The 27,956-nt window shown below is 40.1% G+C and overlaps 1 protein-coding gene across 2 annotated transcripts in view; it reads left to right on the top strand.

The window, feature by feature from the left end:
- The first annotated feature begins 357 nt into the window (after positions 1-357).
- The window catches only part of LOC146556140 (adenylate cyclase type 5-like), a 30,747-nt gene continuing 3,148 nt past the window's right edge, over positions 358-27,956 (top strand). Inside the window, exons 1-16 of one of the 2 annotated variants that reach the window (XM_085249729.1) lie at positions 358-443; positions 2,772-2,930; positions 3,847-3,987; positions 6,055-6,192; positions 10,202-10,224; positions 14,098-14,242; positions 15,558-15,655; positions 17,582-17,669; positions 19,972-20,088; positions 20,223-20,381; positions 22,201-22,385; positions 22,510-22,530; positions 22,818-22,947; positions 26,635-26,898; positions 27,068-27,272; positions 27,496-27,620. In XM_085249729.1, the coding sequence (XP_085105855.1) occupies positions 6,070-6,192; positions 10,202-10,224; positions 14,098-14,242; positions 15,558-15,655; positions 17,582-17,669; positions 19,972-20,088; positions 20,223-20,381; positions 22,201-22,385; positions 22,510-22,530; positions 22,818-22,947; positions 26,635-26,898; positions 27,068-27,272; positions 27,496-27,620 (1,683 nt within the window). In that variant the 5' untranslated portion in view covers positions 358-443; positions 2,772-2,930; positions 3,847-3,987; positions 6,055-6,069. Of the gene's footprint in view, positions 444-2,771; positions 2,931-3,846; positions 3,988-6,054; positions 6,193-10,201; positions 10,225-14,082; positions 14,243-15,557; positions 15,656-17,581; positions 17,670-19,971; positions 20,089-20,222; positions 20,382-22,200; positions 22,386-22,509; positions 22,531-22,817; positions 22,948-26,634; positions 26,899-27,067; positions 27,273-27,495; positions 27,621-27,956 lie in introns of both variants that reach the window. The other variant, XM_085249728.1, reaches the window with a different exon arrangement.

Raw genomic sequence — 27,956 nt, 5'->3', positions numbered from 1 at the left:
TTATAATTTATCAGTCATATGATTTGGCCTGTCTTACCTCAGTTCTGTCTACTTGATTTAGTTGGAAACTACTGAGGTATTTTGTCCACTGAATTGCAAGATACTATAGTAAGGTGAAAGATGAAGAGAGGATATCATAAGGTGGATCCAGTTATAGCTGTGTGTCTTTGTTTCACTGGCTCCCAAAGGTCTCCCACCATCGGTGAATTGCATAAAAGTGAAGTAACTCTAAAACCCATTGCAATAACATCTTTATTTTCTAGGATACCTCTCCAGTAAGTTGCTCTTTCTTGTGCTCATGCTTCCCGTGACAGGAGAACCACTGTCTGCGGATCAAGATTTTGGGAGACTGCTACTACTGCGTGTCTGGTCTGCCCGGAGGCGAGGGCCGACCACGCCCACTGCTGTGTGGAGATGGGGCTGGACATGATAGAGGCTATCTCGTAAGTTGCCCCCTGACTGTAACAAGGCATCTGTGGCTGTAATTAAAATGCTTAAATATGTGCACATAGCAGACAGAGGTGGGGCAAATGAATAAATGGATGATTTCCAGATGCAGTTTTAGTTATATTTGATGTTCCATATACAGGGGTGGGCCACTTATATGGATACACCGTAATAACATGGGAATGGTTGCTGATATTTAAGTCCTGTCTGTGGCACATTAGTATATGTGAGGGGGCAAACTCCTCAAGATGGGTGGTGACCATGGTGGCCATTTAGAAGTCGGCCATCTTGGATACAACTTTTGTTTTTTCAATAGGAAGAGGGCCATGTGACACATCAAACTTATTGGTAATGTCACAAGAAAGAGTTATTTACAAGTTTCTGACCACTTATAAAATGTGTTCAATGTGCTGCCCATTGTGTTGGATTGTCAATACAACCCTCTTCTCCCACTCTTCACACACTGATAGCAACACCACAGGAGAAATGCCAGCACAGCCATCCAGTATCCGTAGTTTCAGGTGCTGCACATCTCGTATCTTCACACCATAGACAATTGCCTTCAGATGAGCCCAAAGATAAGTCTAAGGGGGTCAGATTAGGAGACCTTGGGGACCATTCAACTAGCCCACGACGACCATCCACTTTCCAGGAAACTGTTCATCTAGGAATGCTCGGACCTGGCACCCATAATGTGGTGGTGCACCATCTTGCTGGAAGAACTCAGGGAACGTGCCAGCTTCAGTGCATAAAGAGGGAAACACGTCATCTTGTAGCAATTTCAAATATCCAGTGGCCTTGAAGTTTCCATTGATGAAGAATGGACCCACTATCGTTGGACCCCATATACCACACCAAACCATCACTTTTGTTGTTCCAGCAGTCTTGGAGGGATCCATCCAATGTGGGTTAGTGTCAGACCAATAGCGGTGGTTTTGTTTGTTAACTTCACCGTTCACATAAAAGTTTGCCTCATCACTGAACAAAATCTTCTGCGTGAACTGAGGGTCCTGTTCCAATTTTTGTTTTGCCCATTCTGCAAATTCTGTCCGCCGATCTGGGTCATCCTCGTTGAGATGCTGCAGTAGCTGGAGTTTGTAAGGGAGCCATTTGTGAGTAGCTAATATCCGCCGAAGGGATGTTCGACTAATGCCACTCTCCAGTGACATGCGGCGAGCGCTACGCTGTGGGCTCTTGCTGAATGAAGCTAGGACAGCCACTGATGTTTCTTCATTAGTGAGTTTTCTTGCGTCCACATTTTGGCAAATCCAACACTGAACCAGTTTAACAAAACTTAGCAAGCAGTTTGCTGACTGTAGCATGGGAGATGGGTGGTCTCGTAGGGTGTCTTGCATTGAAATCTGCTGCAATGACCCGGTTACTGCGTTCACCAGATATCAACACGATTTCGATCCGCTCCTCACGTGTTAACCTCTTCGACATGTCAATGGCTGTGAACAAAGAGAAACTTTTAAATAACTCATGAAAGAATAAAGTTACGTTGAAACCAAGCACACCATTGTTTTTCTTGTGACATTACCAATAAGTTTGATGTGTCACATGGCCCTCTTCCTATTGAAAAAACAAAAGTTGTATCCAAGATGGCCGACTTCTAAATGGCCACCATGGTCACCACCCATCTTGAGGAGTTTGCCCCCTCACATATACTAATGTGCCACAACAGAACTTTAACATCACCAACCATTCCCATGTTATTACGGTGTATCCATATAAATGGCCCACCCTGTACTTGCCACATATGAAAGTAGTAATGAATAACATCACTTTATTTCCAGAAACGATTAAAAACAGTTTGTGACCATGTTGTCAGCTGTTGTCAGTGCCTCTTTGCAACTTCACAGTCAGAAATATTCTCTGTCAGTTTTTAAGATGATTATTGTTGAGTCAGATTAATAATCCTCAGATTAGGCTAAATGTCTGTGGTTGTCCTTCTTGTTGCAGAAAATGAAATACATTTGCTGTTAAAGAGCAATTTCACCCAAATCACATAATTTCCATTTTCTTCGTAGCATGTAACCTGGATTTCAGTTTTATGCAGGCATTCGTTTATGAAAGTTATGATTCCAAAGTGTTGGATGACATATATGGACATTTATGAGTTTACGGACAACTCTGTCAAACGATCCGGTATGCATGTAGGGATTAAAATGATGAAACAGGAAGTTGCTTGCAAGCAAAAGCAGAGATATAAGATGCACTGGAAAAAAAGGTGATCCCTGGGATACCCTAACATCAACACACTGGTGACGAAAAAGCTTAACTTGTAAATTATCTCTTAAAATGCTATCTGTTTTTATTTGCAGGCTGGTACGGGAGGTGACTGGGGTAAACGTCAACATGCGAGTGGGCATCCACAGTGGCAGAGTGCACTGTGGGGTGCTGGGGCTCAGGAAGTGGCAGTTTGATGTCTGGTCCAACGATGTCACGCTAGCAAATCAGATGGAAGCTGGGGGCAAAGCAGGGTATGTCTCTCCAATGATATTCAAGTTCAGACTGCCCTACTCTAAAAAAAGTTGGGATGTTGTGTAAAACTTAAAGAAGAAAAATAATTGAATCATCTGCAAATGTGATAAACCTGTTTATGTTGAGAAAATGTGGCATGTGCCAAAGTATTAGTTCATTTAACATTTGTTAGGAGCAAAACGTCTAAAAACATTTACCACTGTGTAGCATCCCCTCTTCTTTTAACAACCGTCTGGGAACTGAGGAGGACCAGCTGGAGTTTTACCGGCAGAGATTAAGTATTTGGAACTGAGTGCTGATAACAAGGTGGAGGGTTCCTCTCCTCTTTAGCCGAGAGGATGTGGTGTCACTGTTTTCCTAAGAGAATTTCAAATTTTGATTCACCCAACCACAGAACAGTTTTCCATTTCGTCTCAGTACATTTTTAAGAGAAGACAGCAGTGTTTCTGGATGATCATATGTGGCTTCTTCTTTGCGTAAAAACACTTTAGCAAGCATGTATCAATGGGACGAGTAACAATGCCTCTAAGCCCATGCAGTGATTTCATGGTTACAACTTATTGCACATCGCTGAAGCTTTGCTCATCCTCACTTCTGAGAAACTCTGAAGATGTTCTTTGATAACCAGCTGTTGCTTTTTAGTACACTTACATTTTCAGCGTTTTTGTTTCCCCCGCTCCAACTTATTTTGAGATGTTTAATGAAAAATGTGCTAATATTTTTCACGTTTAAAATATCTCAATTTAAACATTTAATGTTTTATATTTTCCACTATCAACAAAAGCTGGGTTTGCCAAATAGAGTTGTAACCAATTTTGCTAAAACTGTTATATTTAACAGCCCACAGAGTTGTAGATATGAATATACAGTGTCTGAATAATCAATGTGTGTGTGTGTGTGTGGTTCTCATTTTAGGCGCATCCATATAACTAAAGCCACTCTGAATACCTGAATGGGGACTATGATGTGGAACCGGGAACAGGAGGAGAAAGAAATGCCTACCTGAAGAAGCACAACATAGAAACCTACCTCATTGTGGGCTGCAGTCAGAAAAGGGTATTTCACTTATTACTGTTTATAGTACAACTATATACATCAAAAATACATTAAAGTGATTTAAAGTGGCATTAACTGATTATTAAACACGAGGGGGCAGAAAAGAAACTCTGTGAGCTGTAATTTATGGCTTATAGTGGGACACATTATTGTTTATTCTTATGGCTCTTATGTCTTTTTACTCCTGTTTGACATTTAGTAGCTGCAGAATTTTTCAATAATAATTTTAAATTTCAAGGAAACCCATTGTTGACCTATATAATATAATAAATTAGCCTGACACGATTTAAAGATGAGGTCAAGGGTCAACAGCACACGTCTGTCAAGGTTGAAAAAGTATAATGTAACATCCCAGAATTCCACTGAATCACCGTATGTGACATTTCTCTAGATCACAGAATCTGAAAAACTGATCGTTTTATCGTCTGTGTTATAAACCGGGAATCTGTTTCATCCAAGAGTGAGTTCGTCTCTGCTTCGCTGCGTGAGCTCAAGTTTGTTTATGACCAGACTTTTATCAGCTGTCTGTCCTCCAGCATCATCACAAGCTGCGACTATAGATAGCATATCATGTGAAGTGATATTGTCTTCTTATTTTGCTGCTCATTGCTGGGAGACAGAAGGAAGATTGTGCAGTCTAATTATTTTGGTTACTTTTATCTTTTCTTTCTTTTTTTTGTGAATACATCCTAAAGCCAGGATGCAGATCTAGAAATAAAAGTAAAAAGAAATAAAATGACTAGAGATTACCATCTCAGGAAACCAGCTTTTAACACAACACCAGAAGGAGAAAAGGATATTTTTCATCAGTGTAACAGTTTTACACTTGGTGGATGTTTTTACTTCTTCTGCATTTAGGAGAAGATTACCCTCTGATATTTTTCTGATATATATTTGACCTGGGCCACTTCCATGTGTGCAAAAATATAATATGGTTTTGTCTCCCTGTGTGATGTCAGTCCAGGTCATGTAACTGTTACATCAGCCGCCTCATCTGAATGTCTTGCCACGAGAGTCTCGTTGAAATTGGCTGTTGGACGTAGTTAAAAGTGGCCCTCGACATTTGAAATATTTGGATGAAATCTTTGTCGGTGAAGCCATTCACATCATGATCCCACCACTCCTGGCTCGAACTCCAGCATCCACACACACACACACACCTCTTTGTACCAAAGTAGCGGCTGTTATGCTACAAAGAGGCATAATGAAAAATGAGGCTCTCTTTTCCTCCCCTGCCCTTCATCCTTATCATCATCTGCTTACAAATTTGCTGACTTCCCCTGTTCATTTCTTTTATTTTTTTCTTATTTTTACTTGTTTATTATTAACAAGGATGATGTGCATTGTTATAAATGTATCAGAGTTAGCAAGGGCTAATCTAAAACATTTCCAATAATCAACTGTGACCAAACACAGAGAAAGTCATGTGACATTCAACGTTGCTATAAGGATTTGCTCATCTGCCTTCATATTTTCCTTTCTTAATCCATAGGGTTTAAATATGATGTGGACCAACCGTTGCAGCTGTAACAGGAAGGCTTTCCTCAAGGAGTGTGCTTATTTTTGCATTTAAATACTCTGGGAATACCGTAAAAAGAGGGTTTATTTTATGTTCCCCCATCCTCAGATAGTGTCAGACAAACAAACCTACATCAACCAAATAAAATCATTCAGCACTGGACACGCTTAGCTTGACACAGCTACTTCCTAATTCAGGAGCAAGGCTCGATTTTTGATGATTTGTCCCAATTAATTGCTTTTTTTAGAAACCGATTACATGGAATTCCCAGATTCACCACTTTCATTCACAAACTGGTAGCAGATGACTCCATCTTAAGGCAACATTCATGGCAGGTTTTGGTGACAGTGTTGGCACGACTGATAATCATGCCAGCACTGTGAGATAACGTTATCTTATTGGATAGAAGAGATATTCACAAGTATATAATTTGCAGTTGATAAAAGGTGATGAATCCTAAAATATGTTATTATAACTCTCGCAAAATGTGTGAACTTGTATGTGTAATTTTATTTCTAAAACCTGTCTTTGCTTTTTCTGTCTTACAGAAAGAGGAAAAGGCCATGATTGCCAAAATGAACCGGCAGAGGACCAACTCTGTCACCCACAACAGTGGACACTGGACCGACCGTCCCTTTTACAACCATTTAGGTGGAAATCAGATCTCCAAAGATCTGAAGAGGATGGTAAGACAAGATTTTTTTAAACAAATGTTTATCGATAGATTAAAAGCATTCTAATGGTCTGCTTTGTAGTGCTGCTGTTTTTGGTGTTGTTGGAGTGCTAAAGCCAGGTGACTCTCCTGCCAATATCACATCTTGGCTCTCATTTGGTGATGAAGCCAACCTGTTGTTAATACAATAATCCTGAGATCTGCAGTCCTGTAAGCAGCAGCTCACTTCGCCTCTCACACCTTACCCCTGGATCCAAGAGGCTCTCAGGAGCACTCGTGCAAGGGGGACAACAGCAACATGTAGGCGGCCGCAGTTAAGCGGGAAATGTAGCAACGGCAGAGAGATGGAACCTCACCGAGACTGATTGTTATTTACGTACCGTAGCACTTCCTGCTGAGCCGAGCCTGCATGTAGTGACTCACTTGGCGAATGGATGCACCTATGCCTGTTTTTCTTATATCCCCAATCCACTCACCTCTCACTGTATCTATGGCAGGAAAGAGGACGATGAAGTCCAGGCAACATGTGTGCTGTTATATATTGGGGAAATGGATTCTGTTCTACACGCTTTATTTTAAAATTGGTAATATTCACAAAAAGTATCTATTAAAAGGTGAATCCCATCATTTTTTTCACATCAAGAGCAGTTTTCTCTCAGATCAGATCAGAACAGCTTGTAATTATGTTATCATGTGAAAAGCGGTTAAATATCTTGTAAAGCAAATCTGGTTTTCCCGCAATAACAAGTTAATGATTTCATGACATGAGGAATGAAAAGGGTTTTTTCTTCCCTGTGCTGTTGTCCTCATGGGTCATGCATATAATTAGCCTATTATTGACGTGCATCAGGCTGATTAATCTCTACTCCACTTAAAAGTAGCAGCGTGTGTTTTATTCTTGCTGAGCCTTCTCACCTTTGTAATACAGAAAATTCAGTGTTGATCTAATCTATCAATTGTAGCGCCCGGAGAACAAACCCGTACTTAGTCCCTGAATCAAACAGCCAGGTCGTCTTCACGGCTACCAAGCTGTCCACACGCATCTCGTGATCACAAGAAGCAAAACGGGTTTATTTTTTTCTTGTAATATCTTGCTATGCTTGGGAACATCTCAGAGAGAGAACGAGATCTGCCTTTTCTTTTAGTTCCACATAACAAGATGAATCAATCTGATAACCACAACAGAAAGATAACAGCAAGCACGGCTTTTTTTTCTGCTTCTGTAGTTTTCTCATCCTATTAAGTCCTGCTCAGCTTGTGGCATCATCAATGAACTGCACTTTTGTAATGGAAAGGCTGCTTTACAGTTGTAGTTTGCCGTTTGTTGCAAATCTTTTAGCTTTCAGTGGGATATTTTTATTCACTTCCAATGCGGGAAAATCAAAATCTGGACATAAGGAAGTACTGAACTCAGTGTTATAGAGATGCACGACTAAAAAAAACAAGAATACCACTTTAATGGTTGATGTCAGACATATAGAATGAGAACAGATACAAATATTTTATAATAATATTTAGGTCATGTTTATAGGTAGGTTGAGCACATTTTATAAAAGTTATTTTGGATCGATCTGTCTACTAAATGAGTGTAATGTCAGGTTGTGAGCACAGCCAGACAGAACAATAAGCTTACCTCTCTCGTGAATATACAAACACCCTTTTCTACATCTTAGTTCTTTGTAACAATCCCACTCTGACCAAAGCATTGGAAACAACTTGGGGTACAGCATCTGCACCGAGGCAATGCACAGGAGAGTTCGCCAGGTACAGAGAGAACATGCAAACTCCCCATTGACCGTATTAACCAGTGTGCTTTTATTTTGAAAGAAACATCAGTTCTGCTTTAAAACGATTACTTTTCATTAAAATAAACTGTCTGCACAGTTAAGTATTACTTTCTGTATTTTTATGTGACCCACAGGGGGCTCTGTAGCTGACTTGGAGCTCTGTGTAGCATAAATGCTACAACAAGTGTGCACATAAAAAAAGAAACAACATCAAATTAATGCTGCATTGATTTACATTGGATCCTTCTGGCACTTAGAGCTAAGGCTGCTCAGCACAAAAATCATCTTATCTCTCATCGTCCTGGATGACTACGTTCAATTACTCGTCCTGACATCACATCAGCAGCTGCGTTGTTTTTCTTTCCTAATATCAGATGAGTGTGTCACCAAAGTCCTATAAAAGTTTGCAGAAACACGAACGCTTTGACATCAACTTTATTTGCTGCAGCTCTGCCTTCCTTCATTGTCAGCCTCAGTTTTCTTTCTGCCTATTACTCTCTCACCCCATATCTTCATACCTCCATAGTCTTCATTAATCACAGCAAGCTCTGGAGCGAGCTTTGAAACAGAGCTGTAAAGAATAAGGAATCAAATATGCACAGAGAGCATGAGGGAGGGTTTTTATATGACCGGGAGGAAACCTGGTTATGTCTGTCAGACACAGAATGGACTTTGGAGGTATTCAGGATTTTACACATGTACTTCTACTCCTGCTGCCCATTCAGCCTCTTGCTTTTGCAAACAGGAAGCAGTGGAGCAGGCAGGAATGCAAATAATTTCGTTTTTACCTTTCACTTTTTCCTATTTGATTTTTTTCCCCCCTTACTTTCATGCAGGGGTTAGCTGTGCTGAATATTTCTTCAGCATAGTCATTTGTGTGTTTCGCCACAAGAGGGAGGTAGAGCAATTTGAATATCTACAAGCTGGTATTCTGTAATGCTGTAATATGGCCAAATAGTTTAATGACAGTGACAATCTGAACATAGTATAAACTGAGTAACAAAATATGATTAATGTGACTTCATAATGAAAAACAGGTTAAAAAATATATTACATTTTTTTCCATGACACAGCACACTGTATCGTTTTGCAGGACAGTTCACCCAAAGTGTTAAAGTTGTGTGCTTTGCATCTGTTTGTTTATAGACATATTCTATCTTTGCATTTCAAATGGGTGAAAATAACATTTGAAACTTGTCTTGTTTACCTCTGCTCGACAACAAAGCCTCCACTTCTTACATCTTTCTTATTTTGCTCATTCTGTCGGTTTATCTCTGCTGAAAAACTCAAAACCTACCAAAAATGTTTAATTTCACGTCAATCATAGCCGTCATTTCTCGCCGAATAGAGCTGACAGTGGGTGAACGGTCCAAATCTTGAGCTGAGTTAGATGCAAATGTCTTTTATTCGGTTCATACCTGAAGTGATCTGGGTGATTTTTTTTTCCCCCCCGTGTCTGCTGGTTTCCAGCCACAGCGAACCTTTCCCTGTAAGCGTATTTTTCATTTGGCTCAGGGTAATTATTATGTCATCAGGCCCCCAATAGCTGTCTAATGGCAGCGTTGCGGTTGCTCATTATTTGTGAAGTTAAATTGAACAAGCTTCAATCAGAGGAATGATGATAGGCTGAGGCTCCTTAATGTAGTTTGAAAAGGAAAATTAGAAAATTTTAATAATTTGTAGCAAGGTTCAACCGAAGCAATAACCGCCTCTAAGCGGTGTATATAAATCCCGAAAATCACAGGAAGGATCTAAACCACTGTAGTGATATAACTCGTCCGAAGGGTGGGTGTGGGGTGTGTGTGTGTTGGGGGGTTGTTGTTGCTGAGGTACCTTTCATTAGCTGAAGATGTCTTGGGAGATTGCTTGGGCTGTTATCTGTGAAGTCTCTGAAAAAATTGTTCTAAATCACCGTCAGAACAGCCAGAGCACACACTGATCGTCAAGCAGTTTAGTCCAAACATTGCAGAATGACAGATATTTAATGTAGAATGACAACTTCTAAATATTGCAGAACATTGGATGTTTTTGCTTTGTTATTCATTTTATCATTTTAAAAATGCTTTCATTGAGTGAATCACCAGATATGTTGATGTGATTGTTCTGAGTTGTATTAAAAGAGCGTTTAGCTGTAAAGAAAAAGAAAGCAGAACCAATCTGGTTTGAAAAGATTAAACACCTTTACCACGCGCTGCTCTAAAAATCCTATTTCCTGTTGTCCTTTCTCTCTTGCAGGGCTTTGAAGACCCCAAAGACAAGTGAGTAGTGACTCATTGTGCTTGTTGTTTTGTCTGTGTGCCACCTTAGAGGATTTGTTCTTGCTTTGCCCAAGACGATAGGCAATGATCCTGAAAATGAGCTGAAAGACAAGAAGAAGCACTTTGAAACACAAATATGATTGTCACTGGTAATTTTAACTGGAAAGTCAGAATAAATGGCATAATAATAAGATGATGTGCAAGATCTTTGATTTGTATGAGAGTCAGTGTCCAGGTAAAGGATCAGTTTAAATTAAAATGTTTTGGGGGGTTTTCAATTCGGTTTTGCCAGAGTGCCAAATCATAACAGTCACCTTAAGGCATATTATATTGTAAGGTAAAGACCCTACAATAATACAGAGATAACCTTAACAATCAAACAATCCCCTATGCAAGTACTAGGCGACAGTGGGAAGGAAAAACTCCCTTTTAATAGGAAGAACCAGGCTCAGTTCAGTTTTCAACATGTTGGAGGTTCAAAGTGAAAATTAGGGCAGTTTTGTATGGAAGAGGTAATGCAGGAGTCTGCATTTGCACTTTAACCCTTTATCATGCAGCTGTAGCTTGAATATGTGTTGTGTACACAGCTAAGATAATAAAAAAGTGTGCCAGCGTCCATCAATATATGAACTTATCAGAGCTTGGTGGTTGCAATCACAGTTTTAAGCATCATTGATCGATAAGTCATCTAACGTTTCTTGGAGGGCAGGTTAAACGTGTTCCAGGATCGCTTCTAGCAGATGAATGCTTGCAGTTGTCGTATAATCCACCTGCATGAGTGCTAGTGTCTAAATTCTGATTCTCTCCATGAGTCTTTTGCTGCTGGACAGAGTTTATGTTCTTAATGTGTTGCAGTATCAACTGTTTCATCCAAGATTTACAAAAAAAAAAAGGGCAGAGGAAGGGATAGTTAAGCCAAAGGCTCTCAGTGATCAAAGAGGAGTTGTCGTTTATGGAGAAGCTGTCCTCCTCTTCTCCTCCAAATAGTTCTGTATATGTGAGTTTGTTCTGAGCTGCAGCATCCAAGCCTCTGCCTCTGCCGCAGGCTACAGCACAGATCTTACTTCTTATGCAGACTGACAGGTTTTTAGAGTCGAGAGGAAGTACATGCTGGGTTTTTCGTCAACTGCTACACTGGATACGATGTCACAGCTCAGTTTGGAAATCTGTTTCCATCTGTCTTAAAATCAGTGAATGTAACGTATATTAAGACTTGACATCGTAGAGACAAACCAATCCTTTCTTTCTGATTTGTTGAGGCCTCAAATGCCACCGATTAGAGCTACAGTACAGCACTGAAACTGACAAGTGTTTAAAGACAAAACCTTTAAAGTTAGACATGTCTACACAAAATATTCCAATTAACTACTTAACAACTCCTAAAATTCTGCCTCCAATCGCTCAACTTCTGGGTATTGTTAAATCCAAACACAGTATTCCAGACTAACCGTCAAATGCATTTTATATGTAGGTGAATCTGCGTTTTGCAGATTTAGTGATTGTTTTTAGACAAATTGTCTCATCTGACTGTTCAAGTTTGAGGGCTGCAGTGATCTTTCAGGTCAGAGGTGTGAAAAATCTTCCTGACTTCTCAGTTTCTTCCATCGTTTTCACACTTAATGTTAATATTGGACAAAGATAACCCAAAGAAATAAAAAAATACAGTTTTTAAATGATAAGTTCAATTATTAAGGGAAAAAAGCTATCCAACTCTACCTGACAATACGTGAAAAAGCAGTTGCTGCTTAAACCCAATAACTGGTTGCGCCAGCCTTGGCAGCAAGAACTGCAATCATGCATTTGCAATAACTGGCAATGAATCTTTCATACTGCTGTGGAAGAATGTTGGCTCACTCTTCTTTGCAGAATTATTTTAATTCAGCCAGGAGAGTTTGAGCATGATTGACCTGTTTAAGGTTATGCCAAAGCATCTCAATCAGATTTAAGTGACTTTTGACTGGGCCTAGGTTTATGCCGGCTGTAATGGGACTCAAAGCTTCCAAGAAGTTCAAATTTTCTCTCATCAGTCCACAGAATCTTTTCCCAAAAGCCTTTGGGATCATCAAGACGATTTTTGGTAAATGTGAGATGAGTCTTTGTTTCCATTTTGATCAGCAGCTGTTTACTTCTTGGGACTCTCCCATGGGTGCTATTTTTGTCTTGTCTCTTTGTCATTGTGAATCATGAACTCTGACCTTTAGATGTTTTTAACATGGTGTTCTGGGTTCTTTAATGAGCTCTCAGATGAGTTGCCTATGTGCTCTTGGAGTAATTTTGTTAGGCTGGCCTCTCCTGGGAAGCTTCACCGCTGTTTCCATGTTCTCATTTTCAGTGTTGGGAAGGTTACTTTTAAAATGTATTCCATTACAGATTACAGAATACATGCCCCAAAATGTATTTTGTAATGTATTCCGTTACGTTACTCAATGAGAGTAACTTATTCTGAATACTTTCGATTACTTAATATATTATCATGCTGTTTACAACTACATGAATGTGATTTATTACTATTACTGAAGTTCCGCGGGTCTGAACCGTAGTAAAGGACCTCTGGCTAATACGTCGGTTCTGTGTTGGGCTCGTAGCCGAAAACTAGCTTTACTTTGTTGTCTGGGTCAACTTTGCTTGCCAGAGACAGAGAGAGGCGTTGAAAGGCTGCTCCAACGGAACTTATTGTTTTGGAGGAAAACACGAACACAGCGTACAGTCGAGTCTTAATAGCTTACTTACAACTGGGCTCGTCAGGCACTCTTCTTGGCTGCAGTGGTTATTATTATATTTACATGCTTCCAGCTCCCGTTTCTGCTACGATAACTACTTTTCGACTCTCCTTTTTCTCCCTCCTCGCGCTCACAGACACATAACGGGTATGGCAGTCCATTCTCCCTGCAGCACGGACTACACTGCCCATGATGCTACATTCTTTAGAGCTATGCTTGTAGCATTCTGCCTGTTAGCTTAGCACAACAACAACAACAAAAAAAGGTGCTCTCTCACCCAGGAAACACAGTCACAAAGAGAGCGCGTCACCCTGTAACCATGGTAACCGTAACGCTGCCGCCTGGAACAAAAGAACGTAGCTGTCAAACAAAACCAAACAGTCCTGACCCGCGACAATATGAAACAGGAAAGTACCGCAGTGTAATCCATTTATTTCAACAAAGTAACTGTATTCTGAATACCACCCTTTTAAACGGTAACTGTAACGGAATACAGTTACTCATATTTTGTATTTTAAATACGTAACGGCGGTACATGTATTCCGTTACTCCCCAACACTGCTCATTTTTTGAATAATGCCTCTCACTGTGGTTCACTTGAGTCCCAAAGCCTTTGAAATAGCCTTGTAGTCCTTTGCAGACTGATGGATGACAATCACTTACTTATCTGTTCTTGAGTTTCTTTAGACTGTGGCATGATTGTGTTGCCATTTTTTAAGATCTCTGAGTCTGCCTCACTTTGTCAAACAGGGATTTCTTAATTCTTCAGGTCTTGTAGTAATCAGGCCTTGAATTGAATTGAAGTCAACTTTCAAAAAGAAAGCTTATCTCTGATCATCAAACTAATTTGATGATGTATGCAAAAAAAAGCCCCTAAGAAATCAGATCGCAGCACTGTGTATGATTTCCTATTTGCAGCTACACCTCAGGTTACAGTGGGTTGTTAAGGTGACCCTCGAACAGTTTTAGTAAACTTCTGTTTAGTCAATAGTTATTAAGAAAGTCTTTTGGCTTGATTTTCAGACAAGTTCTTTAAGAAAGCAGTGGATCAAAAAGTTTAGCTGCAGTAAAGCCAAACAGTCTTTGTTGACTCGGCATGAAATATAAATGTCAATCAGTCTCCTCTTGTTTTATTCAGGCATTTTATTTTCAGAAACACACAGGAAAACCTAAACCCAGAGGACGAGGTGGATGAGTTTCTGGGCCGGGCCATCGACGCGCGCAGCATCGACCGTCTGCGCTCGGAACACGTCAAGAAATTCCTGCTCACCTTTAGAGAGCCTGACCTGGAGAAAAAGGTTAGACGCGCACACACGCGGACACACAAAGTCCAACTGCCAATATAGCAAAAGATAATTGGCCGTGACAAGCAATCTTCTTTGTGCAAAAAGCTCTCTCTTTTTCGGTCCCTCTGGGAAGTCACTCAAAAGCAAAGTATAACACAGAAAGAGAGGAAGCAGGGGTTTAAATGGAGAAGAGAAACTGCTTCAGACAGTGAATGGCAGGCTGAGAAGAGGTTTGCAGCTGGGTTGTTATAAAAGGAATTTGGGAGGAAAAAGGGAAAAAGAGTTTTTGCTTCGTGTACGGTGAAAGTGAGATCTGAAGGAATTTTGGAGAGCCTCCGGTTCCATGTCTGTCAGACCACTTCTGCCTTTAGGCTCGTGTACAATCTTTAAATCCTGTTGATCCACAGTTTGATTTTGAGGCACAGCAATATCTCCAAGTTTGGAGAAACAAGTTTCTCTTGGCCATACAGAAGGAGTATTTCAACTTAGAGTTTATCCAGTAAAATAAACTTTTTGCAGGATAGCAGCTGAGTAGCCGCTGCACATGCCAGACACGGATCAGTTGCTAAGATTTCTTTCATTTTTAAGGATCGTAAGTAGTTTTTTGATATCGGGATATGGTTTTCTTTTCAGCTGTAAAACGCCAATAACCAATTTTTTTTTTCTTTTTTAAACTTCAACAAACATCACGAAACAATCTTTTCAGCTTTGAAATATCAATACTCACTTGAAAACCTCACTGTCTTTCAGCCATTGTTCTCACATACGAAAGTCTAAGTCAGAATTTACGTCTGCACGAACAAATTATGCCTGTGCTCTGCAGGCTCGTGAGAATCAACTGTTCAAACTCTTGTCATATTTTTACATTTTGTTGTCTTTATTTTTCTAATTTTTTATTGACTGGTTCAAAGCTTGAGTATTTCAAGCTCGTGCTTTCTAATTTCAAATGGGATTTCAAAGCAGCCTCAAATCTTGACGGAGTTAAATGCCATCTGCGCTAAATGTCAGCTGTTCCCAGATTCTCCGAATGAAGAGGAAGTATTTAGAGAAATAAATAAAAGTCGAGGCTTACACTAGTTAAACCCATGTCAAGTGTGAACTCGTCATTTTTGTGATTTATGTCTGACTCGAGTACAGCTCTGCTACAAGCGTCTGTGGTGTTGACGTACTCGTTCCAAAATACCCAGAGAGACATAATTGAGTCAGACTTTTCATACTTTTTTATCTTGTTGGTTGTTTTGTATGTTTTTCACCCCTCATGCCGTCAGAGGGACAGAATGTAAGAAAAGTCTGTGTCACTGAACTGCTGTCTCCTTCCCTCCTGCAGTACTCCAAACAGGTGGACTCCAGGTTTGGGGCTTATGTGGCCTGCGCCTCCCTCGTCTTTCTCTTCATCTGCTTCATCCAGATTGTCATCGTGCCACCGTGAGTCAACACTTGGAAATAATACACAGATAGGACCGTGGAAGTTTGAGATTTACTTCACAACTTTGAAAAGTTTACTCTGATTACAGTTTAAACAATTGTAGCTCAAATGTATGAAATAAATAAGTGCAGAGTACACAAAGTGAGCTTAAACGGCCACACGATTCATTTATATATTAAAATCAGATAAACTTTTAGGACTAGAACTTTGGAGAAAGAGCACTTCTTACTAAAGGTTTTTCTTAATATACATAAAAGATAATGTGGGGGTGGGACGGGGTAATCAATATTCCTTTTGGTCTAAATGCAGTTTTTAATAATGCAGCACAATTTTAATATTCATTGCAAATTATTTTGTGAACTTCATGGCCATGGGCTTTGGACCCCCGGCGTCTCCAAGGCCTAGTTTGAGAACTACTGCTTTACACAATCAAAATTGGGTAGGTCAACATTTGCCACTTTATTAGGTACACCTGTTCAGCTGCTTGTTAATGCAAATATCTCATCATCCAATCAGCATTTAGGCATTTAGACACGGTCAAGACGACCTGCTAAACTTCAAAGAAGCATCAAATGGGGATAAAAGGTGGCTCCGAATGTTGCTGGTCTGAGTATTTGAGAATCTGCTAACACGGGATGCTTTGAAAATAGAGAAATTATCCAGTGAGCCGAAGTTCTCTGGGAGAACTTGACGCCAGGGGCCAGAGGAGAATGGTAAGCTGATATTAAGGCTTAAATAACCAGTCGTTAAAACCAAGAAGCATCACTAAACTCACAGCACATTAAAACTAAAAGCAGATGGACTGTAAATTTAGAGACCACACAATGTGCCACTCCTGTTAGCTGAGTGCAAGAAACTGAGGCTGGAGTTCCCACAGGCTTACCGAAGAAAACCGAAAAGTGCTTCCTGGTATGATGAGTCTCAGTTTCTGCTGGAACATCAAATTTGGTGTTAACATGATCTGTGCTGTGCTGCATCATCAGTTCAGGCTGATAGTGATGAAGAATTAAGGCAGTCTGAAGTCGAAAGGGGGTCCAACCTGGTACTAGCAAGGTGCACCTAATAAAGTGGCCAGTGGGTGTATATATAAGAAGTTGCTCCAAGTTGAAACTGAATTGCTTGGTCTTCTAAATAGTACTCCCATGGTATAATCCCAAAAGCTGTCTTTATTAGGCAAATATAACTATCTCCTTATATTTCATAAGCACTAATACATGCGTTTTAATAAATTGTTTAGAAACTATGTCTTTGTTAGTGGTCAGTGTGTGCGTTCAGGCTTTGGAGCCTTACAAAACTCGGCACAGCTTTAGTCTTAATGCTGTCTGTTCCAAGTTCTCTTCCAAATTCTTCAGCCTTTATCCTTAAAACAGGACTTATAAAGATGAATCACTGAATAGAGGAGTAATAAAAGATGATGAGTAATAAAAAAGAATATCAGATCAAAATCAGCATAATTGCACCCGAGCACTGGCCAGATTTTAAAGCTCTGTCAGATTTTGTCTCAAAGCGAGCCCTCCTCTCTCTCTTCTTTTTTTGCAAACTGCACTCAGAGGTTTCTCCCTGCCCATCTCTTAGTATTGATCTTCTTTAGCCTGCCTCTTTATTAACCTTTCTCCTCAGTACTTTCATCTCACCACTCCTCTCCTGTCCTTAAAGTCCCACATAGGCTGCCTCCTCACATCTCATGTCCCTTGTTATTTAATCTATTTTTATAATCGCTTTTACCCTCTTAATCTTAATGCTTCTTCTCTTTGGTGTTATTCATTCCCGTCACACCCACGAGTAAGATGTTTACTTCCACAGTATTTAGCACAAGGTTGTAGACTATAAAGAGAAAGTGTTAACTTATCAGATGCCACACTGACTGTGAATTGCAGAGTAATAAATATTGCAGTAGATACATCCAATCTCTTTGTTGTCTGCAGCTCCAGACTGATGATCGGCTTCTTCGTCACCTGTCTCATTATCCTGACGGCTGTTATGTTCGTCTCAGCTGTGTACTGCTGTTTTGGGGTGAGAAGTCTATGCTTGTAATGAATGACACAGAGAAACTCAGAGCTTTGCTCAGATTTGTTGCAGATATAAGGCATTCGGCAAAGTGATAACCAATACAAGTGATTATAGATGCTTTTATGAGAATGTTATCCCGTAAGATAGCTGCCTCGTTTCAGTTCGGTTCAGCGTAAGACATCGTTCAGACAAATCTAAATGTTTTATCGGGCTGTGGTTTGGATGCTGTACTTGTTATGAATTGTGGTCAGAGAATCCTTCATCTAGAAAATGAAAGATATTCTCCTCAAAGGAAGTTCTTTTTGATCAGAATCTGTTACATTTTTACAACAGACTCCCTTGGTGCGTATCTATTATATGAATTAAAAATTGTTAAGTTTCCCTCGTGTTTATGTGAGTCTTTGAGAAAAGCTGCTCCATCTCATATTTACTTTATCTAACATAATTCAGGATACGTTTCATGTTTCTGTAGTTTGTCTGTATTCTTGCACAAGATTATTCACAGAAGGGAGCCTTTGTTCAACTTTGTTCTATAAAACTTTATGCATATTAGCCTAAGGTTACTAGACTATAAACTTCAACAGCAACAACATAAACTTTCAGCAGTCTCTGCTGTCAATTTGATCAGTATTTAAAGGTGCAATTATTGTTTTTTGAGTTACAAAAATGATTCTACTCATAGATAAACATTAATTAGTGGGTACTTACATGCAATATGTAATTCTAACAAACTGATGCATTCTCATAAACTTAGAATTAGTCCATTAAAATAAATAGGAGCAGGCTCCAATTTGTGGAAGCTGTCATGTTGCCTCGCTATCTTCAACACAGTTGCCGAAACGGACATCTCGGTTCCGCCAAATCAGGTTTTATTTGTTCAGCTAGAGACCAGCCACATGTGTAGTTTGCCAAAGGCGGGGAAAAGAGAACTCATAGGAATTCATTAGGAGGCAAATGTTAATTCATACCTGCACCTTCAGGCTCAAGATGTGAAGGCTCATGCTTACAGTATGTGAAGTTGAACATGAAGGAAAGAGACAGCAGGACTGGCATCTTAATAAAACATCATCCTCTTCCTCCTAACTGCTAGCCTCATCCCCTGAACTGAAAACAGAGCTCTAACTCATGACTGTCGCACTTACTTGTTGTCAGCAGATTAGACATGCAATCCTCTCATCCACACACAGCTGACAATGAGCCGGCTGAACAACAGCAGCTGGTTTTAAGCTAACATTATACAAGCTAATGTTCGGCTCGAGTGTCCTAAAAATCCCACTTTCCCTCTCGTGACAGCCGAATTACAACCACACATTGTATCAGAGTTTATTCACTAAGTCCAACCATGTTAGATACACTTCACTGACGATGGCTAACAGCAGCTAACAGAGGCTAACAGAGGCTAACAGCAGTGTTTACCCACAGAAAAGTTTAGGATATCCTTAAAAACTCGCAGTCAACTGCAATCTATTTACGTCTAGTGGTGCGATTTTACACTCTGTACCCTTAACAAAGCCTGTGACTCTAAATATCAGGTAAAAACTGAAGATATTTCACATGGTTATCCTAGTCAAATGTTATGGAGTTTTCATTTTTAAATAACAGCTAACACAGCATTTTTTAAAAATTGCATTTCATAGGATAACTTAAGGAATAGTATTTTAGTAAAATATTATCAATCTCCCAATGTTTAGGTAGCTGTTTCCTCCCTCTGTTCTCAGTTTTGATCTGTTTGTGTGGACTTTAGCAAAGAACAGATTGTGCTTTAACAGAAGCAGCTGATGTTCTTTTTGCACTACGTCTTCAGCTGCGTATTTGGTGCCTGTTCAGTAAACACAGGGGTACTGGGCGCTGTGCTGTAATAAAGACAGTTACAGAATAGCATGCAGCTCAGTTGATTACTTTGTTGCGCTGCCTCTAATGTAATTATCTGGTACATTCTTCTGGAGTTAATAAGTTCGCAAATTTTCACAATCTCTTCCACAAGTTTCTATAAAGTGGGCCTTGTCGAATAAGATTTGCAGTGAGACCGTAAATCCTTTTGTCGATCAGTTTTCTTTCTGCTGTTGATGACTCACAAGAAACGGGAAAGGTTTGAGAAGAGAAAAATAGAGCTGCTGCTTGAAGGTTTCCATAACGGTGAGTCATGGCTCTTTTTTTAAAAACAAAATATAAAAAAAAAGCAGAGCCTCTTTTTTACACAGAGCTGTAAAAGCATGGTCAAACTGGAAACCAGTGACTGAGAAAATGAAGTCAGTTAATTCAATTAAAACTGAATATTAATTGTTGGAATTCTTCTGTCCTCCAGATCTTCCCAGTGCCTCTGCAGACACTCTCTAAGAGAATAGTTCAGTCTAGACTAAACAGCACCTTGGTTGGTGTCTTCACCATCATCATCGTCTTTCTTTCTGCTTTCATCAACATTGTAAGTTTTCATTAACAGGATTCCCAAATTCCCATTTTCTTGTCATGGGTCAATGTTTCAAGGAGAGGTTTTTGACTATGATGCTTTTGAGTGTCTGGATTTGAAAGTCTCGCAATAATTTTGACCCTTTTTAGTTCACGTGCAGCAGCCATGACCTGTGGAGTTGCATCAAAGCACAGCACAACATCAGCCTGGACAGTGTCAATGCCTGCCATGCTTACTTCCTCAACTACAGCCTGGACACACAACACAGCCCCTGTGGACATGATGGCCTCATCTGCAGCTTTCCTGAGGTACAGATGCCTTGTTTTATCTATGGCCTATCTGTTTTATTTATTAGATTATTTCATCAATAAATTTACAGGTATCCTTTTAAAGTATGACACAACAAACAAAGAAAAGAAGATCCAAGTTTGTTGAAGACTAAGGAAAGTTAGGTGGATGATTTGTCTAAAAAAAGTACAGCCAAAAGATAACCTTTCAGAAAATGCCAGTTGAAGTTTAAATACTAAAATCTGCTGGTCAACTCACTAAAGTACATTACATCAGGCCTCAATAGATCAATTAAGTTCCTTCCATCCAACCATCCATCCCTCTTTCCATTCTTCCTTCCATTGCCACTATCCGAGGCCAGGTCACAGGGGCAGTAAAGAAGCCCGAACCTCCCTTTCCCCAGCCACTTTCTCCAGCTCATCCGAAGAAACACCAAGGTGGTTCCAGGCTAGCTGAGATACATAATCTCTCCAGTCCTGGGTCTACCCATAAGAACTCTTCCCAGCAGGACATGCCTGGATTTCCTCGCCCAAGAAGTGCCCAGGAGGTTCCTCCTGACTCACTGAACTCCTCACCCCCTCTCTCAGGCAGGGGCCAGCTGTCCTTCAGAGAAAGCTCATTTGTGCTGCTTGTGTGTGTCTCTTTGAGTCACTACCCAGAGATTGTGAACATCAGATGACCCGTAAATCAACGGCTCCGCTTTTATGCACAGCTCTCCCTTCACCACAAATGACTGGTACAGCGACATGGCCCCAGTCCATGTATCAATCTCTCGCTATACTCATTTGTAAACAAGACCCCAAATTCCTCCACATTTAAGCAGCAACTCCTCCCTGACCCAGAGTGGACCCTCCACTCTTTTCCAGCTGAATACCATGGGCGTAACATAACATATATAGTCATCATAAGGCGCTTTATATTGTAATGTAAAAACCCTATAATATTACAGAGCAAACCTCATTGATCCAATAATCGGTATGAGCAAACACCACACGGAGAACAAGACTGTGGCTTAGGTAGGTCAGCCATCTGTTGCAGCTGGTTGGGCAGTGAGGTGAAACAGAAGAGACCGGAGCTGATGGATAACCTGCGGGCTGTCCGCATAAGTGCAAATTAATTTTATTAATCCTAAACTGAACAACAGCCAATGGCACGAGTCCAGGACTTAAATAAGACACAAATACGACTCAGGTGCTGCTGCCAAGTTTCCCTCATAGGGATAAAATGTGGGCAGAATCTCATTCATACAACACTTTCAACCAGGTGTTGCAGCTCAAGGTGATGCACAACAATATTAAAACTGCAAGCAATAAAAAAAAAAAGCAACGATAAAACACAAGCACTAAAAAGAGAGAAATGCATGTGCTTAAACAAGTTATGTACTTTATAGAACATTAATGAGCATTATGACATCTAATCATTGCTTTCTGCTGTGACGAATGGTGTAATGAAATCACCTTGTATACCATACACTGTTAGAGCAAACACATGGTTAAAATTGGGTAAAATTTGTCTTGCAAAGTACTGCATTGCTTTTTTTGAACACCACACACACACACACACACACACACACACGTAACTGTAAGATTTCAATGTGAGACTTCTGACATGAAACGAAATTTTGGGAGCAGAACAAATGGGTGCTAAGTGGGGGTAATTACAGCTGTAAATGTTAACATTTGGTGTGCACACTCGTGCTCAAATTAGAAGTTAAGCAGTGAAAATGTGGGTTAATCGTGTGTTTTATAACTCATCCAGATGCAGCTTGTTCAGTCAGAACTGTTGCAGCATATAAAGCCTGGCCACTAAACAATAGTCTCTTTGCATTTTCTCCCTCAGTACTTCTCGTCCTGCGTGCTGCTGAGCCTGCTGGCCTGTTCCGTCTTCCTGCAGGTCAGCAGCATCGGTAAGCTCTTCCTCATGCTCTTCATCGAACTGCTTTACCTTCTCATCATGGAGGTTCCCAAAGTGAGCCTCTTTGACAACCAGGACCTGCTGGTCATGGCCAATGCCATCAACAACGCGTGAGTCTCTTTATTACACCTGTGTGTGTCTCTGTGTGTCATTTCATGCCTGTAATGATTAAAGCTTCGAAGGTGTGCAGATGTTCTTAGTGCTCACCGGCTCTTCTCTGTTCCTCCCTCACAGTGAGCCCATGAATGGAACAAGGTGAGACTGATGGCGGGATCCAAAGTGGTCTCTGTCATCTGTTTACGCTAACAGCATCATTATCACTCCTCTGGCACAAATGGAACTATAATGACCTGCTGGCAACAGATGCTAACGCTAATTAGCCAAGATTTAGAGGGCAGCTTGTTTTTGTGTTTTATGTTATTTTCCTGCAGAGTACATCTTTAACTCTGTGTAATACCTGCATATATCAGTGATTGTGGTAGCTGGGTAACTCGGCATAAAATCTATCTGTAATACTAATATGTGTATGTGCTGACCTCCAGGTGTGGAGTAGACAAGGTGCCTCTAAAGATCATGACTCCAGTGGTGATCACAGTCTTCGTCCTTGCCCTGTACCTTCACGCCCAGCAGGTGGAGTCAACAGCAAGGCTTGACTTCCTGTGGAAACTGCAGGTTAGTGTGTGTGTGCGCGTGCGCGTGTGTGAGAACAAGAGTAAACAGAACCTATAGCGCATTGCTGCCCCTTCCCCTTGTATAGTTATGATTCCATTGGCCTCTGATGCTTAAAAAGTAGTTTTGGTTTTTTTTCCTCCTGGTATCCGTGTTAAGTGTCATTATGTGACTTTGTAGATACGTATTTGGTGTGCTTTTTAGCATAAATTTGCATTTTTAGGAAGGGAATCGCTGTTATTATTTTGTGCTAGGAAATTAATTTAATTCAAAAACATGTTGGGATTGAAAGAAAATAAACACAGCTAGCTAGGGCTGAACGATATATCGCATTTGCGATAATATCGCGACATGATCAAGTGCAATTTTCTAACCGCAAAGGCTGCGATTATACTCTGGACATGTCCAAATTCATGGGCTGCATCCTCCTGAGGCCGCATTTGTAGACCGATTACGTCACAGCGACGCGCCGAAGGCTGTCCAAATTACTACCATATCCCAGAATTCATAGCGCGGCCCAGCCAAACTCCAGTTTCCAGCAATGGCGGCCGCTACTAAGTTTTAAAATTACTCATACTAATCTTTCTGGGTCACAAAATAAACTTTTAACATATTTTCAGGCGAGAAAGTAGTTGTGTAAACATCGAATATCTGCTCGGTTTATCAAGATATCCCATATTTGCAAAAGTGCTTCGACGTTTTCAGAGGCGTCTGCTACCCACCAGCTCGACAGCTAGCCGGGAGCTCGAGGGTTACTGATGCGGCCGAGAACGGCACAACTCCCGGCACATCATTTTCAGATCACCGCGGAGTTTCGCTGCTCGCGTTAAACGTAATATATAAGTCACTTAGACAACCTAAAAATGTTATTGTTGGGCTTTTTTCAGTGTTTTGTTTGTTCGTGAGTAAATCGGTTTGGCTGAGATTAAAGTTATTAGATTAGATAAAATAAAACTTTATTAATCCCCCGGGTGGGTTCCTCCTTGGTTTTCACACAGCTGACTAAACGTCAAACAGAAAACTTATTAAACAGAAGTATGAGACAGTCGAGAATTTACACCAGTGTCTGGTTATATTTTAGATAGCAAGAAGCAGACGGCCGAGTTTATTAAACTCCACCGAGACAGCGGTGACGCTAATCAGAACTAGACCGTCCAATTTCACGCCTTTAAACTTTAAAGGCGTGTTTGTGTGTGTGTTTATACAATTGCTATTATGTTTGCACTTTATGTGTAATGTTACTGACTGCAGAGATCAGTAAGATGTGTGTATTTTTTATTTATTAGTTTTATTTATTTAATATTATTTTTTAATTGAATGACTGTCTAGTAGTTCACAGATGACGAAAAACTGAGTGTGGTAAAGCCACTGATTTTTTTTATGTATATTTCTGCAATCTGCACATTGTACTGACTTTCATTTTAATGTTTACACCAGGGTTCCTTGTCAGCACTTTATGCTCAGATGTTTGTAAGCTAAAAATAAACTATTGTGTATGTTCAAATATACTGTTGTGATTGAAGAAGTTAAATAAAAATGTCAGTCATCAATTCATGCATCACCTCATGTCATCATAACAGAGGTCTGTCTTCCAGGAAAGAACAGTTTAAAATTAATGTAATATAGTATTGGCCATACTATATGATGTATTGCTTGTCTTTGTTTAATAATACAGAAGACAAAGACCTTAAAAAATAATCGCATATCGCATCACAATCGCAATATTGGGGCAAAAAAATCGCAATTAGATTATTTTCCATAATCGTTCAGCCCTACAGCTAGCCCAACTTGCCACTTGATGCAGAATGTTATGATTTAAATGAGCTGCAGTTGGTTTAAAATGTGGCATTTAACAGCTGATTTAGTTGATTTAGACTTTGTCAGGAGGAAGTGGATTTCCATTTATTTCCTTTAAGTGAAAATATTTGGTGATTTGAGAAGTGATGAGGCTAGGCAGTACCTGAATATCGTCATCAGCATGACAGGGAAAATATACATATTTAAACAGGCATGGACACAACAGTTGTGCATAGATCTGTTAGAAATGCAAATGATGTCTCACTGTGTTCCTTTAAAGGATGATAATAGGAATAAACAACAAATTAACTTTAAATGTGGGTCAGACATCCTGTCAAGGTGAAGGCTGGAATCAGAAGCCAATGAGAACAATTAAGTGCTGTAATTTTAAAGCTTTGTAGAAATGAGCAAATAGGCAGCATCACAGAGTCCGTCCACTCTCTGCAGTATATTGTAGTTGAGTTGAGGTCTGGACTTTAGCTGGGCCATTGCAACACTTAGATTCTTTTCTTTTTCAGCCATTCTGTTGTAGATTTACTGCTGTTTTGTGGATCAGCATCTGTTGTAACTTTGGCCAAGCTGTAGTTGTTGGACAAATGGACTCACATTCGACTCTCCAATACTTTAGCGTACAGAGGAGTTCATGTTCGATCCAGGTCCCGTGGATGCAAAAGAAGCCCAATTCAAAACACCACCGCTACCGTGCTTGGTAGCTGAAATGAGGTGGCGATGTGCATTTTAGTCAGATGCAGCTTTGCAAACCTAGACTGTGCTCCCATGTAGACACATACAGGGTGAACAAGTGCTCAACATGAGATATTTCTGATCATAATATTATTCATCTAACTGTAAATCTGAATAACAGATTGAAAAATACATTATGGAGACTTAACATTAGTGTTAAAATATTGAACTGGCTATGAAGAAAATGAAAAATGAAATTAGGGACCCTAATGGATAATAAGAATGGTCAAGCAGATTTCTTGGATAGTCTGGGAAGACTGTTAACACACACCTGACTGCTCAGGACCAACAAACTGCCAAAACATCTGCTTTCATAGAGGTATTCACACTTGCTGACAATGATTGATGATCTTAATCTCAGTAATCAAGTGTGTTTTATTGGCTCGGTAAGATTGGTTACACTCGTAATTGTAAGCATGTACTTAGGTGTACCTAGATTAGTATAAAACGTGACTCTGAAAAGTTTGCATCCCCTAACATGAATCATTGCTTCACCAATAAACACTGAGATAGTTTACCAAATTCTGTTGTTAAGAAACTTTTTGTTCTTATTTGAGAAAGTACAAACATGTCAGAGGGTGTATGTGTGTGTGTGTGCGTGTGTGTGTGAGTGTGCGTATAATAACCAAATAATATTCAGTACAGTATCAATTTGACAATAAGAACATTCCTTAAGGGATGTTCATGGCTTCTTTGGCATTTTCTGACGGTTGTGAAGCAGGCTGTTCTGCTTGTAGTTGCTAATCCAGTCAAGTGGATAAAAAACTTATTTAAAAAAGCTGCTGGAGGGCTCTCTATTTTCCAGCTCACTGCTGTCACCAGTGGTTAGTAAAAAACAAGGCTGTGAGTCTCAAGCTCCATTTGCAGTTTTGTGAGGCTGAGATACCAAAACAAAGTAAAGAAATTTAGTGATAGGTAAAAGGGTTTTTTCCTGAACCTTCTTTAAAAAATAACAACTTAGTGGTGATTACCTGTCAGGATATATTACTGAATGCTGCTGGTGGGGCGAGATAATATGTTAGGGGACCACCAAATTCATTAGCATTCATCTTCTTGGCATCTTCAATATCTGTGCCAAATGTCATAAAAAATCCATCCAGTTGTAAATGAAGTATTAATTTTTAATCCTGTTCTCTAACTCCTCACAAGGCCACAGAGGAAAAGGAGGAGATGGAGGAATTGCAAGCCTACAACCGCCGTCTGCTCCACAACATCCTTCCCAAAGACGTGGCTGCTCACTTCCTGCAGCGGGAACGTCGGAACGATGAGCTCTACTACCAGTCGTGCGAGTGTGTTGCAGTTATGTTTGCCTCTATTAGTAACTTTTCTGAGTTCTACGTAGAGTTGGAGGGCAACAATGAGGGAGTGGAGTGCCTGCGACTGCTTAATGAAATCATCGCCGACTTTGATGAGGTAAGATCTGAACTATTCCAGTTGGAAGCTGTCTGAATGCAGAACAACGGCTCTGATAACATCCAATTACTGTTTGCTGTGTTTATTTGGTTACTATTGAATCCAGTGGACCCAAAACTCTGCTAAATATGGCCACTGATATTACAAACCTTCGTTCTGCTATCCTCAGATCATCAGCGAGGATCAGTTCCGCCAGCTGGAGAAGATCAAGACTATCGGCTCCACATACATGGCAGCCTCCGGCCTCAATGACTCCACGTATGACAAGGTCGGGCGGTCACACATCCGTGCTCTCGCTGACTACGCCATGAGGCTGATGGACCAGATGAAATACATCAATGAACACTCCTTTAACAACTTCAAGATGAAAATAGGTGGGTAGCAGGAAAGAAAAATGGACTTTTTTTTGCAGAGTGTAAGACTGTTGTTGACTACAGCTCCAGTAAAAGTAACTGATTTGCCCAATTGGAACTAAAGAACCAGTTTCCAAATTGAAAAGATTCTGAGATCTGATTTTGTAGGATATATACATCATATCTTTTAACCTGCACCTCTGTTTGGCAGTTTTAATTATTCTATATTTATTTCTTTTCCTAGGTCTTAACATTGGCCCGGTGGTGGCTGGGGTGATCGGGGCCAGGAAACCTCAGTACGACATCTGGGGGAACACTGTAAATGTGGCGAGTCGCATGGACAGCACAGGTGTACCAGAGAGAATCCAGGTAACAATTTTATATGTCCCGTCATTTAAATTCACACTGATGATTTTGTGTACTCAGATAATCAGTAAGTTATTTAAAATCAACTATAAAATTTGCATTCCATCAGTAAATTATTCTGAACTCCTTCCCTCCCACCTCCTTCAGTCTATTTTGGTGAAAAATTTGAAATTCATCCAGTGTGCATAAGCTCTGTAAAACCACACTTATCTGTCGACTGAAGGGAGGAAAAAAGGAGTGTATTCAAGGTAATGAAGAATGATCGTTAAAAATGGCCCTACTGGTTTTGCTTTATCAGATATTCAATCATTAAAGCTTAATAATTCAAAGCTAATATGA

This window comes from Mchenga conophoros, linkage group LG16, assembly GCF_057382185.1.
Source record: "Mchenga conophoros isolate Kocher_MC1m ecotype Shallow Benthic linkage group LG16, M_conophoros_male_GT1.1, whole genome shotgun sequence".
Lineage (NCBI taxonomy): Eukaryota > Metazoa > Chordata > Actinopteri > Cichliformes > Cichlidae > Mchenga > Mchenga conophoros.
The sequence above is the reverse complement of the archived record's forward strand: the minus strand, read 5'-3'. Positions and strand labels throughout refer to the sequence as shown.